Source organism: Lactuca saligna, chromosome 8, assembly GCF_052625555.1.
Source record: "Lactuca saligna cultivar CGN05327 chromosome 8, ASM5262555v1, whole genome shotgun sequence".
NCBI classification, from domain to species: domain Eukaryota; kingdom Viridiplantae; phylum Streptophyta; class Magnoliopsida; order Asterales; family Asteraceae; genus Lactuca; species Lactuca saligna.
Window position 1 is genome coordinate 132,673,337 of NC_136424.1, and position 14,722 is coordinate 132,688,058.

At 33.7% G+C, this 14,722-nt stretch overlaps 1 protein-coding gene across 1 annotated transcript; it reads right to left on the reverse strand.

The window, feature by feature from the left end:
• Nucleotides 1–11,260: 11,260 nt before the first annotated feature.
• On the reverse strand, nt 11,261–14,474 carry AIRP2 (RING/U-box superfamily protein). Its single transcript, XM_078970861.1, has 5 exons — nt 14,106–14,474; nt 13,665–13,815; nt 13,313–13,379; nt 12,726–12,960; nt 11,261–11,701 (listed from the first exon to the last, which is right to left on the reverse strand). The coding sequence occupies exons 1-5, from the start codon at nt 14,168–14,170 to the stop codon at nt 11,491–11,493; spliced, it is 729 nt and encodes a 242-aa protein (XP_078826987.1). The 5' UTR covers nt 14,171–14,474; the 3' UTR covers nt 11,261–11,490.
• Nucleotides 14,475–14,722: the final 248 nt, after the last annotated feature.

Consider the following 14,722-nt stretch of genomic DNA (forward strand, 5'->3'; position numbering starts at 1 on the left):
AATGTATTATATTTTTTGTATATGGTATTTTATTTTCTATTATGAGACATGAAATGGGAATTTAATTTGAAAATTAGTAAATCTATAAATAATTTTTTTAAACATTTAAAATTATGATACACAAAAATGTGTGTCATCTTCATTTATGACATAGTCTTTCTTGACAAGGGCTTTCTTGATACGCATTGCATGTCATTAACACGTGCGTCATAATGTTACAACACGCGAATGCGTGTCGTCTTCCTTTATGACAGGGCCTTTCTTGATACGCATTGCATGTCGTAAACGCGCGTCGTAATTGTGCGTCGTAAATGCGCGTCGTCTCTCTTTATGACAGGGCCTTCCTTGACGTGCATTTACGCGTCGTCGGAGCCTTTTACGACGCGCAATGAGCATCGTAAAAGGCTGTTTTTCTAGTAGTGATAGCTTTATACTACTGAAAGATTTAGAATAGTTAATAGTATTTCTCTGTATTTTTAATGTTCATGTATGTATATGAATACTAGATTCCTGGGTAGACATGAAATGTAATAAAACTTAGTCGGTTTGTATCCAATCCTTTGTAATCACTTTATCAATATAAAATATTGTTTTATAAATATGCATGTAGCATGTTTTGAGGAAGTAACTTAAGAAATCTTTTGAAATAGAATGAAAGTTTTGGTCTTTCATAAATACGAAAGTTGGAGTCTTTCAATCATGGTATCAGAAAAATGGTTTAAGTGAACTAAATATCAAGAATTGGTATTTAGACTTAAACTGTTGGAAGCTCAATATATGAGTTGATCAGTAATAAGTATATGGATACAAACCATAGGAAATATTTAAGTGGGAATTGGGTAGTGATAAACCCTAGTATTCTATGATATTAAGTTACTTCAGAATTTTAAAAAAAATTAGTTTAAGTGAACTAGAACTTTTAAGAATTTCTAAACTTAAATTATTAAGTAAAGATGATACGATATATTTTAGGTTGAATACCTAATGGAGGCAAGCACTAGAATATTAAGAGGAGATATGCCTTATATTCTATTATGTGTTAAATGATAAATGAATATAAAGAGGAGATATGCCTTATATTCTATTATGTGCTAAATGATAAATGAATATAGAGAAGAGATATACCTTATATTCTATTATGTGAAAAAGCTTAAGGTCTGTTGCCGACCATGGTTTAGAAAATTTTAAGAATTTTCATAATAGAATTTTTCGGAGTGATAAAGAGACTTATGATAATAGACATCGATAGATTTATAAATAAACGATCGCGAGGTATCATAAAATAATAAATATGAATTGTTATCGTAATAAGTGTATAGTTACCAATAGAGCGGTAATATACATTTAAAGTATGTTTGATATATAATAACATCCTTGGAAGAAAGATGTGCGTTTGAAACACGTTTGGACAAGATAAATGTGGTGGTACAAATCCACGAGGTTGTTCTACCGATGTTCAGATTGAAGAAGTGATTGTTTAATAGAGTCAAAAGAACCAAAGACGGTGATCAGTACTTCGGCAGTATCACAATGAATATTGTGCAAGATTTAGAAGAATTAAATGAAGATCAAAGGAAAGGCTAATGAAGTTTTCAGACTCAATAGGCCGAGACTTTGTGATATAAAGTTCCATTGTGTGTTAAGCCGACTGTAACATACAAGATTGGGATGGTGAATTGAGTCATTTGTGGTAAATGGTTAAGCAACTTACTTGTTTAAGTAAGGTAGAATGCTTAATTGAAGAAGAAATACACCCATAGTATCGTATGAAGAGATCTTGTAGTCAGGAATGACAGAGAACCAAGTTGAAGCTAGTAAAGCTTGTTGAGATGCAGCTAAGATGTAGACTTCTTAGGATAGACTCTTATGAAATAGACTTAGCTTACTCAGATACAAGAATAACGATGTCAAGGAAGAATAATGAAATGAACAAAAGGGCATGATGGATTGCATGAGTTAAAAGATGATGCAGGTAGTAGAAGACCGTTTATCTCCATGCTGCTAAAAATTTTGGAATAGTGTGTCTTGTAGAGTAGACACTACTCAAGAAAGAATTAGTATGAAGAAATGGAAGTAAAATTTCTATCGACCTATGGAAAAGTATTAGGATATATAATAAATCGAGCATATGCATGAGAAGAATCCTAGAAGGCGAGTACAGGTAATCCAAAATATGTTTGATAAAAACCTGAAAACCCTAGTTGAGTCTAGGAGAAACTGTTATATGTATTTGTTTAAACACGTTCATGTGTGATAAGTTGCTTTGTGAAAACTTTTGAATGGTGACTTGAGAACTACGAGACAATACTTGGGACGAGTATGAGTATGTGTGAATAGTAGTAGAGGCCTATACTACTGGAAGCACAGGACTCACACTTGGATCAGGAAAAGTCACAAGGTTACCAAGAAGCTAGTAAATGATTTCGTTTTATTCATGTGTGTCGTTACCTTTGTTTCGGTAATGACTAAGAAAATAATTATCGTTCAAATCTTAATGTCATAAAGAATCGAGTCCGATTAGTACAAATCGGCGAAAGGAGTTAATTGGTTCAGAGAACCATGTCTTATATAGTGACAAAACATCAGTAAGAATCCTGAAGAAGTAAATGGTCAAGGTAGTCGATAGAAATATAACGATCTTCATTAAATAGTTGAGCAATCATTAGTCAGAGATGTGACTTGCTATGTGGTGTTACTGGAGACAAGAAATGTATCCACCCTACTCTTATTAGTCAAATGACGGGAAGTCAAGTTGTCGATCAACAATCAAAGATTACTCCAACTAAAAAGTAGGAGGTGCCAAAAGCTAAAAGATGTGTAGGTCCGAAAGCATGAATTAGAGACACGTGGTGCTATTCTTTCTGTTCCAAAGCATCTACGTGTTGATCAAACTCTTTTTGTTTTCGTTATTCTATCAACTCGATTTATTCGATCTGATTCTAATATAAGAGTTTGGATCGTTATATGTCTTGTGCGAGCTAAAATCAAAGGTCATTAGAATATAACCATTCGAGTTGTCGTTATAGCAAAAGTAAATACCTTATCTTGGGATTAGTTTATAAACCAAGAAGGAGCAGAAATCTGCAATGAGAATTGAGTTTTAACTCAAAGATTAATATCGAATGTTCAATAGAGAATGAAGAGCGGGTGCAAATTTGAACACCGCCAGTAATTAGGAAGTTTGAAGAATTTGACAATCGTTTGGCAAAATAAAAGTTAAATATCGTAGATTTAAGATTACCACAAAGGGAGTAAGTTAAAACTCAAATGTTGTGACTAGTGATATTCTCGTAAACTCTAGATCTACTCACATCTTATTTGATTTCAATGCCTCAGATTCTTTCATGTCTTATAAATTCGCATATTCTTTTCAAATTACTTGTTACGCAGTTGTCCAATCATTTCATATAGATGACATAGGAAATATATCATTACTTGCTGATAAAGCCTATAAAGTTAGTGTTATAGGAATTGAAAGATATAATCTTCCTGCTAACCTAATTCCTATCTTTGATATTATTCTCGATATGGATTGGTTGTTAAAGAACCACGCAAAGCTCTTGATCTAGAAAGAGATGATATGCATCCCTATCAAAAGGGAAGATCCTATTTATGTCTACGGTGAAAGTAATAAATTTCTTTCTTAAAAACTCGTAAGTTATGTCGAAAGGATATTCTACTTATCCGCCTGATATAGTTAATACCTTGAAAGAGGAGAAAAAAACTATGAATGATAACATTTGGTTAATTATCGACCGGCTGATGAAGAGTACATATATTCTCGCCACACGTGAAACGACTCCATTGGAAAAATACACGTAAGTTACTTAGACGAAATTGTGGCAAGTCATGATGCGCCATTATAGATTATTTCCAACTGTGATACTCGTTTCACTCCCTCACTTTTGGGTGAGAATGAAGCATGAATTAGGATCTCGAGTTGCTCTTAGTACAACTTATCATCCTCAGAAAAATGGTCAAAAGAAGAGAGCAATCCAAACAGTAGAAAATATACTGCAGGTATATAAAGTACTGTATGAGCGTAAATGTCATACTCAAATATGTTGGCGTGATGTAAGATGGAAGATATTTAGAGGATCCGAAATGATTCAGGACATCACTAACAAGATATAAATATTTAGAGAAAGAATGAAAGCGGCTCGAGATCGATAAATTCCCTATGCAGAAAAGAGGAGACGACCCGTAGAATTCCGGGTGGATGATTTAGTAATACTGAAGGTATTTCATGAAAAGGTGTTATACTATTTTGGAAGAAATAACGGTTGGTAAGCAAGCATACTGTTTGGAATTGCCTGAAGATTTGACAGATATTCATGAAATGTTTCATGTGAGCTATCTGTGTAAAGGTTAAGCATATATGATGAAATGGTTCTATTATCCGAGAAGAATAGAAGAGATTGTAAATGAAAGAACGACTAGTTTACGTAATAAAGAAATGAAGTTGGTGATTGTCAAGTGGAAGCACCATCGAGGCCCAAATTATACTAGGGAAAAATAAGAATGAAATAAGAGTGAAGTATCCCTAATTGTTTTAATCGTTATGATTTCGGGGACGAAATCCTCAAAAGGAGGATGTATTTGTAACATACACATTCTAAAATTGTGTATTGTTATTATTAAAAGTGAATAAAATTGAGTGTTGAGTTCTAACAGCTAGTTTTTACTAGAAATGAAGTAAAACTCTGTTTAGAATCACTCATAAAATATTGGAAGTCTTATGAGATTCCAATTAATAACCAAATAGTGAAATTTAGCGAAAATATAAAATTTGAAATAAGTAAAATTTTATTAATTGATGTTGTAAATCATCTCATTAGAAACTTGTAGGCGAAAACCTCATCAAAATCCGAGTTATAACGAAGAAGTTATGACCAACCGAAGATCCGCGACAAAACCAGCACGGCGCCGAATGACGTAAAAAGTGAGTTTTTAATAAACTACTTTTTAGCCTTAGTAATCTAAATGAAAGTTGTAGTATTCGTTAACCCGAGAAATTCGATAAAAAGAACGCCAAAATCTGACTTCGTATGAGAAGTTATGATTTTTCGAAGTTTCGACTTAGTAGTAGACAGCTAAAACTCGAATTTTAGATCGAGCGATATTTTACTGATACATCCTAAACGAGAATCGAAGGTCTCGTCATATGTAGTACAACGGTAAAAAGTCTGACAAAAATGGATATAGGATGAAGAAGTTATGAATTTTTAACAGATTTTCCTGTCCCGGTCTATTAAAAATAATAATATTAAAAATAAATTCAAAATTAGCCGACGAAGTCTAAACGAAAGTTGTAGAGCGTAATTTTAGCTACGCGTGCATATAAAGAACGTCAAAAATAGAGCTCGTATGCGAAAGTTGTGGATTTTAGAAGTTCGGGGCTCAAAAATCGAGAAATCTCGCATGAATAGTAACCGGCCATGTCACCTCGCACAAAGCAGGTGCGTCACCGGAGACGTGGCCTCACCTCGCTACGACACCTGCCTCTATACGTGTCCGAACCTCGCTTCGCCACCGCCGCACCCATCTCGCATGCGATCCACGTGCTCCGTTTCGCAGACGCCACGTCCGAGCCTCGCAGCGACCTCGTGGCCTTCGCTCCTCCTGCCATATGTCTGAAGCTCGCAGGTGCAGGTCTTCTCCCCTCCTCTCGCTTCGTGGCCTTCTCTCCAGCAGCCACGTGCTCGCTTCTCAAACACAGCATCCGAACCTCATCCCTATAAATAGGAGGGTGTGAACCCTCCCGGCTAGAATTGGAAAATTTCCATTTTTGGACTCTTTTTCAATATTTTCACTATTTTGACTTTTCCCGAAGCCCCGGTATCAATTTTAGCACTCGAAACACGTCCCGAGACCCCCGAGAAGCCCAAAAATTTTATCTGTTCGGTTTTGAAGCCCTACCTTCGCAGAACCCAGTTTTCAATTAAGCTCCCGGTTTTCAGCATAGAAAGACATATTTAAAGCCGAAATGTTGTCCAAATTACTATTTTAACCCCCGGTAAACTTAAGGTGAGTTCAATATATAGGAACAATTGTAAGTTATGTGTTATATGTGCTATGTGCTTCTCAGTGTTATTAATCTGAGTTATTCTCCCGTGTTATTTTATTCGCTATGTTTATAGCAATTATAATACCTTTGACCATGTAATCAGTGAAAGGACTTAGATTCACATTGGTACTGGTACGTAGCCTCTGGCCATGTAGAGCATGTCTCCGTAAGAGAATGACTTCTATTCTATGGCATTGGTATAAGGTTTGATAGGAATGGTATGTAGCCTCTGACCATGTAGAGCATGACTCCGTAAGAGAATGAACTCTATTCTATGGTATTGGCAAATGGTTAGACAGGGCTATAAGCCTGAAATCTACCAAAATGTTAATCAGAATTTATGTCTTCTGTGCCAATTGGGCCAAAGCTTTATTGATTCATATCACGTATTGAAATCGTTATGTCTCATTGAAAAGTATATCTTTGAATAAAGTCTTTGATTGATATGAACGCTTGTCACATGATTTCACATATGTCTTCTTGTTCCCTTCTGCTTCTGTCATATTGGTATATGTAAGGCATCAGATTATATTGTATCTATTTATTGAATTCACTAAGCGTTATCGCTTATTCCTCTCAATATTTAACAATTGTAGGTGATGAGTATTCAAATATAGCTTTATACTGCTGAAAGATTTAGAATAGTTAATAGTATTTCTCTGTATTTTTAATATTCATGTATGTATATTAATAGTAGATTCGTGGGTAGACATGAAATGTAATAAAACTTAGTTGGTTTGTATCCAATCCTTTGTAATCACTTTATCAATATAAAATATTGTTGTATAAATATGCATGTAGCATGTTTTGAGGAAGTAACTTAAGAAATCTTTTGAAATAGAATGAAAGTTTGGGTCTTTCATAAATACGAAAGTTGGGGTCTTTCACTTATTATTTTAAAATGAAAATTTTTCTATGAGTTTTTGGGAAATTTCACATCACCATTTCTTTGTATGATTGAGGCTCCTCAATGGAAATGTCTTCTCCAGTTTCCAAATCAAATGCAATGGATTAAAAATCACATGAATTGACACATCCCACATATCTTTCAGTTTGACGAATAACCATCTTCGATCTTCTTCTGACTATTCTTTTTGACCCATTTTCATGTATGATGGTTCACATGCTCCTTGTTGTATATTCTTAGGCAAATAAATGGTATATTGGAATGATTCCTCTATATATAGTGTGAAGTCACCATGGTTGTGCGATGCATCCATGCTTGACTACTAACCATCATTATGACATGGTACTTTATGGGATGGACAAGGTTTAGGAATAGATACATGATTTGTATATAGAGTTGTTGAATTATTCCTTTACCCTTTTTATGTTTATTGATATTGTTAAACCATTGTAACCAATATTTAGCCTTTGATCATGTTTGGAATTATGAGTCATTAAAACGCATTGATTAGGTCATTAAATTCCACTTATTGAGTTATTACTTCATATACTTTTGTTTAACAAAAGAGTAAACCTTTTATTTGTAATGATAGGTTAATTAACCCTTTGTTTTGGATTATGGAATGTTAATTCCCTTGTGGCTTGGCAAGCTCTAGCTATGGCATTTTTTGATTACCTTCCTTGGATAAAATTCTTGAGTTATTAAATTCTTGACTTTAGTTTATGGGTTTGGTATCCTTGGAATTGAATATGAGTACATATATCCTTTGCTCTTGATTGATCGAGCCTTAGTACCTTATCCTTTGGTTTATTAATACTTATGGTATTTGATGATTTTATATTAATTTGGGGGGTTGGTTTCAAATATGATTATTATTGTCATCATTACTTTAAGTTATTCAACCTCAGAACTATCACTATGATATTTCATTGCTTAACTTATTCTTATGTGTTCACTAACTGAAGAACGTAGAGACAAGACTCGAAATAACAAGGACTTTTGAGAAGGCAACGTCATGTGTGGTTATTAAACTATGATATTGTATTGTTATATCCTTGCTATTTTGAACTGTTACACCTATTTTTAATTATTGGACTGAATGATTTTAGTAATCAAAACTCCAAATTGGTTTTTATTGAAAAAAATTAATGTATTTAAAACTAACCTAGCAAGGGGAGTTTCATTAGCCTAGCTTTATCACCGTCCACAAGAATGCTTTAAAAACTTATAATATAGCCAAGAAAAAGTTCATTACTTAAAAACATACAATTATTTAGGTTAGCATACAACATATTTTCTTGTAAAATGTCGAATGTGGTCAGTAAGTGTTCCATGTGCTCCTTCTTTGTGTTGCTAATAATCAAAATATCGTCAAAGTGAACTAAAATAAAGTATCCTATAAAAAGGAACAACACTTGGTTCATTAGACTCACAAAAGTGTTGGGGGTGTTTGATAAACCAAATGACATCACTATCCTCTCATACACCTTATCTTTTGTCTTAAATGTTATCTTCGTGGTCTGATCCTTATTTGATAATATATGCTTTGTAGGTTTATGTTGGAAAAGATTTTTGCTCCAGATAGTTGTTCTACTAAATCATCTAGTCAAGGTATTAGTAAACGAAACCTTACTATAATCTTTTTAATTGCACAGTTGTCAACGCATATCCCCTAACTGCCATACTTATTGGGGGTAAGTAGAGCAGGCACGACACATTGACTAATACTTTCTTGAATATGATTATTTCTCAAAAGTTCTTCCAACCTTCCCCATTAGGATATCGGATTCATTAGTACTAATTTGGTAGTGGGGTAGATTTGGGAGACTAGCAATAGGTATCGAATCTCTCTAGTGCTAAATGTTCCTCAAATAAAGCAATTTATCATAGGTGTCGTTTGCCACTACTTTCTTAAATTCCTCTAATGACAACTTCACTTTTTGAGGGATCCCCTCCACTTGTTCTACCTCTGGTCTATGTCACACCCCCAAACCGGAATGGCGGAAACGTTCGGGGGCGGATGACGTCATGTACACTATTACAACAATTGCATAATAGTAATCAAAGTACAACAACCATTACATTTATAAAGTATAGTTTTACAATAGTGTTCAAAACATTGTTTGTTTAACATGAAAACTATATCAAAAGATAAAAGACATGAGTCTATGAAGCTCCGTCTTCTCAAAACATGTGGATACCTATTTACCGATTTTCTGAGAATACAAGTAGTTTTGAAAATAGTGTCAACAATTAATAAGTTGGTGAGTTCATAAGCATGTTTGTAACTGAAATCTATCATTTGTTCCTTGAAATGTAAGTATGTTCTTCCATAAAGTCTTATATTTCCTGTTGTAATTGTGTTGTAGTCTTAATACCCGAAGACCAAAACGTGTAAATGTTATTGTACTTTGCGATAGTATAATGTAGTTTTAATTAACATAAAACCCATGAAAAGTATGTTTTCTCTGTACTGGAATAGTATTATGTATTTGTACTTGTATAAAAGCTATGTAATTGTAGTGCCTTGATTCACCAAGTGTACTGTAAGATACTGTATTATAGTTTTATTATTTAATAAAATTTTGTGAAGTTGTTTACTTATTCATATACTAATAGTATTGTTCAATACCAAATTGTGAGTTATCATAACCATGCTTGATGACCTAAGATGGCCTGAACACGACGTTCTTCGGGCGTCACAATCAGTACGACATTTGTCACCCCAGGCCTGCCGGCCTAACTATAGCGAACAGTTAAGGTGCGGGATTGTTAGTCCCGTATAGATCTATACATAAGTATCACGTTCTCCCTCCAAGAGACTCTGGTTATAATTTCATGACTTAGTTGATACTTAGATAAGTACGTAAAGTGTGTCTCACAAATGCTATATTGACGGTTATATGTAGAATACTGAAAAGTTACTTTGTAATGGATAAAATGTAGTATATTTCATAAACTATATTTATTATAGTTTATATGTTTGTTTTCCATAATATATTCTGAATATGTAAAATAGTACATATGATCCATAAACCATGTCTATTATAGTTCATCAAAACTGAACACAAAAAATAAATTAACGGAAATTAGGGGAAATCACAAATTTGAGGCCTAAACTGTGAAAGATGGGGATCGGGCGATGGTGAGCTATTAGGAGCTTCGGCCCAATGAGAGCTTTATCTCGATGTATCGCATATCTCTAAACTTCTTACGGATCAAAAGTTGTGTCCGTTTTAAGTTGGGCCTCTTTTGGCCCCTTAAGTCCTCTCACTTATCCATAAAAGTTTAAGCTAAATCATGTATATGCTCTCCATCAACATTTAAACTATGTAATGCAAATTACTAATTATAAGTAAAGTAATTAAACTGTAATAATTATTAGTTATACTTCTTTTAAATTAAACATAACCAAATATAAATTATATCATGGACTAAAGGCGAAAAAATAAATAAATAAATAAAAGAAAAAACCTCACATCATTTCGCGCAAGGCAATAACTTTGGCCACACCAATTGCATCTACAGAAAAATATTTAGTTGTCTTAAGTTTTTTAGGTGGGAAGGATATAGATGTTGGGACTCGGACTAGAACCGGAACTGGAATTGAAACCAGAACCTGGGACTGGGACTGATCCGAGATCAACCCATACATGAAGACTGAAATCAAACCATTGGGAGACCGAGATCAATCCGACCCTAGACCGATCTGAGACTGGCTTGGGACCGCTGGTTTGCTGAAAACTGGACTGCCAGACCATCAAACGCATTGGGACATGCTCGCTTGAGATCTGTTCAAGCTTGGTTAGGTCCTTACACAATTTTTAGTTCAGGTCTAATCTGGAATTGGAGCAAATGAAATCAAAGTAGTGAATTATACATGTGGTCTACTTTTCCTTTTTGATTATATCTGTAATGGGTATCTTGATCAATAGACAATGAAGTTTCACATGTCATCTGTTGTTGTACCATCATTCAGCCCCAAAATAGGGCTGCTTTTGCAAGAGGAAAACGACATTCACCTGATTGCTTCCAAATTAAGCGAGCTCCTTCGGTTTTCATTCTCATTATTCATCGTATTAAGGTATAAAATATAAAATGATGCACATAAAACAAATCTCCACCAAGAGTAAAACGTCCAGGTTATTCAATTAAAACGCCACGTTGCCACGTAGAATGCCGACTCAACAAACGAGATAAACCAACAATTGTTGACCAAATCAAAGAAATATTAAATGTTCCATAATTATTGAATACAGTTTAAAAAATTAATAACTCGTGACAAAGAAGAAAAAATTCAATCGTTTTGTTAGTTATAAAGCACCAAACACATCAAATTAGTTTAATCTTTTTACAATTTTCAGGTTACAACATATATCCAACCAAGTATGTTCAACTGTATACAAATATATACAAACCAATGCTATCTTTCAATAAATCCAAAATAATGTAAGTTCAAATCAAACAACAATTATATGTACAAATGGATGATGCCCACAACAACACTACAACGCCTTCATCGGAAGCGAGGGTCATAAGAAATATTGACAGGATCCACAACAATAAGAGGTAGCTTTTGGATGTACATAACAAGTCTCCTCAAATTCTCCCTTGCAATAGCTGATAACTCAATGACTTCATAACGACAAGTGTAGATCCATAGATCACCCGAGTTAACTCGTTTCAAATTATCACGGCAAAATGGACATGATTGAGATCGAGCACGCCTGAGTTTATGACACATTTGAATTTATAAATAGTCGTATACCAATAAGTAAAAGACAAGTTTACCCTTTACCATAGGGGTACTTTAGCAATGTTAACAATATTTAACTCTCTTCGTATTGTGTCTTGACACGGGCGAAGAAAATATGAAAAATAATCATTGTATTTGTATCGGTATATATGAAACCCTTGGTGAAATTTTTTTACTAATATATGAATGCATTAACTCATAAAAAATCCAGTTTGTCGAATATATTTAACATATATATGGATAGCATAGTAATGTTAGTGCTAGATATTGACATAGAGTCATGGACCAATTTTACCAAAATATGCAACGAAGTGGATTTCATATGAATCTATGAAGCCATGTTTCATTTTGTTACCAAAAAGCAACCAATCTATGAACGATAAAATAGAGAAAAGAAAAGCACTCGTATTTTCATCATTTTATCAAATTAGTCTTAGCTACTTTTTGTAATGATTAAATCATTTTGCTTTTTCTTACCAAAAAAAGAAATCAATTTTTGTGGTTATTCGGTTTCCATATCGGGCTAAATACAAGAAAACGTACTTTAACTAATTTATCGATTTGGTAACTACTATTTTTATCAATTTAACCAGTGGAGTATTATCATAATAATCATAGAAAAAATAATAATTCAGCAGCTAAATTGATAAAATGGTAAAAACATATTGTTCTTTTATGTTTTTTGCCATTTTACAAAACCGGGTAACCAAAAGAAATGTCTTCTTTTCACGCTCAAGAAAGGTATAATTGTTAATCACTATATAAAATAGTTAAGTGGCAAAAATGATAAAATGGAGAAAGTGCAAATACTTTTCTACATTTTGTCCATTAATGAATGCATAGATTGATCAAAAAAATTCAAATTTGTTTTGTAAATTAGTTAAAAATATTGGTAACAAATAGGTAAACACATGCAAGCTCATTACTTAAATAAGTCATGAACCATACACCTATATGTTTGCATATATAGAAACAATGAATGGAGTCTGACTTACCAATTTGTGTAGCACTTCATACACAAGGAATGGTTGCAATCAGGCAAGACAACTTTGGTGTTCAACTCTAAGCAAATCCCACATTCTTCCTCTCGCTCCATATCAACTTCAGATAGTTTACCTTTGTTCATCTCATCCTTTCTTTGATACTTTGATGCACAAAGCTCCTTTTGTTTCCTATCTTCAATATCACTTATTCCCCTTTGAAGTTGCAATAAAGATGGAAATATAACACCTATTCAAAAGATCCCACAATGAGTACCCTCTTCTTCATTTACTATTGTCCAAACAAATGATGTTTAAAAGATATTTGAGAAAATTATTACACTTCGTAAATGGTTGGTAAATGGGAAGAAAAACAAAGAACGAGGGCAAATTTGCGAAAAAGTAATAGACTTAACAAAAAGCTTAAATTTTTTAACTTTTGTTCTTTAAATCGTACTTTGTACGTTAAGTAAAAGAATTTCTTGTCATTACGTATCTTTCTCCCTCATGAAATGATGGAAGAGACAAATTGTCATTTCAGTTTCAAATACTTCGTTTTGGTTATTTGCTAAAATAGAAAATAAAGGTCGAGCTAAACGAACCATAAAATTCTCTTATAGTAGCTTTGCGCTCATGAATATACATGCTCGTCTTTCCATCCTCATATGCCTGCAACGCCATATAATGACAAGTTACATACTTCACAAATGTCGAAAATACCCCTCCATTCCCAACATACTTGTACATGAAGAAACCATAAAGATTGTAACACAACATGATACAACATTAAATAACAGGTTTACAGCGTTTAACACACTAGAAAACTTAGAATGATGTCAATCATTCCATCCAAAAAGGGTACATGATAAAATAAGATGGACACAACCATGAAAGAAAAAGACGTATATACCCTCATCATACACATACATAATACATATATAATTATATATATACCTTGTAAATAAGGATTCTGAGTAAACCGAGGGCTCCAGCAAGGTGACAATCGCTCCACTGAACAAAAAACAGAAAGAACTGAGCACATGGACTGTATGATAATCTCATCTGAAGGCATCCACCATCATACTCCTTTGGATAATCCGATGCCCTGTTTTTGTTTTACAACTAAATAATCAGCCAAATTCTCAATTTTTCTCTAATTTAAAGATTCTTGATAGAATTAAACAACTTAAAACAACATGTCTTGAGAGACTCTGCTTTGATTACTCAGAGACTCTGTCAAAGCTCTGTAATTCAAAGTCATGTTTTGAGAATGAGAACCCTTAAATCCAACATAAGATTCAATCAATATTATATTAAGAATCATTAATTTACATAATCCATACTTAATTAAGAGAGAGAGAGAGAGAGAGAGAGAGAGAGAGAGAGAGAGATTACAGAGTATTGGCATGTTGTATATCGGCTTCAAGTGCTTTAAAAGAATCTTTAAAAGACTTCCTCATCTCCCACCTTACCCAATTCCCATCAAACGAAACCAAATCTACCTTAAAACCCTAAAATCAACAACCTCAACTCACTTCAATTAACAATAAACCCCAAAAAAATTCTGGATTTCTTGCTATGTTTTCCCCAAATAAGTGAAGTGAAAAGAGCTTGAAATAGCCAGAAAGAAAAGACGATTCTATCTGGGTTGCACCAGAGGAATCTCGAAAGTTTGCGTATTGTGGATGAAGGGTGAAGTATCTTCTTAAGAAATTATGGTGCCCCACACACACACTTGCACACACACACAGAGAGAAGTAATTAACTACGTCTTTTCACTTGAACAGCACGCTTCTTGCGGTTTGAGGGATAGCACTAAAAATAACTCCAGAGAAAGTACAACTTTTAATGCGAAATGTACAAGCTCTCGTAGTATGATTGGTTTGGGCTTAGTGATTGCAGCTCTGGAAAAATGAATTACAGTTCTGCCGTCTTTTTCTTTCGTGCTTTGGATATTTAAATGTTCAAACCCTTGTATTATGAAATTATGTCGTAAAGACCCCTCATTTATA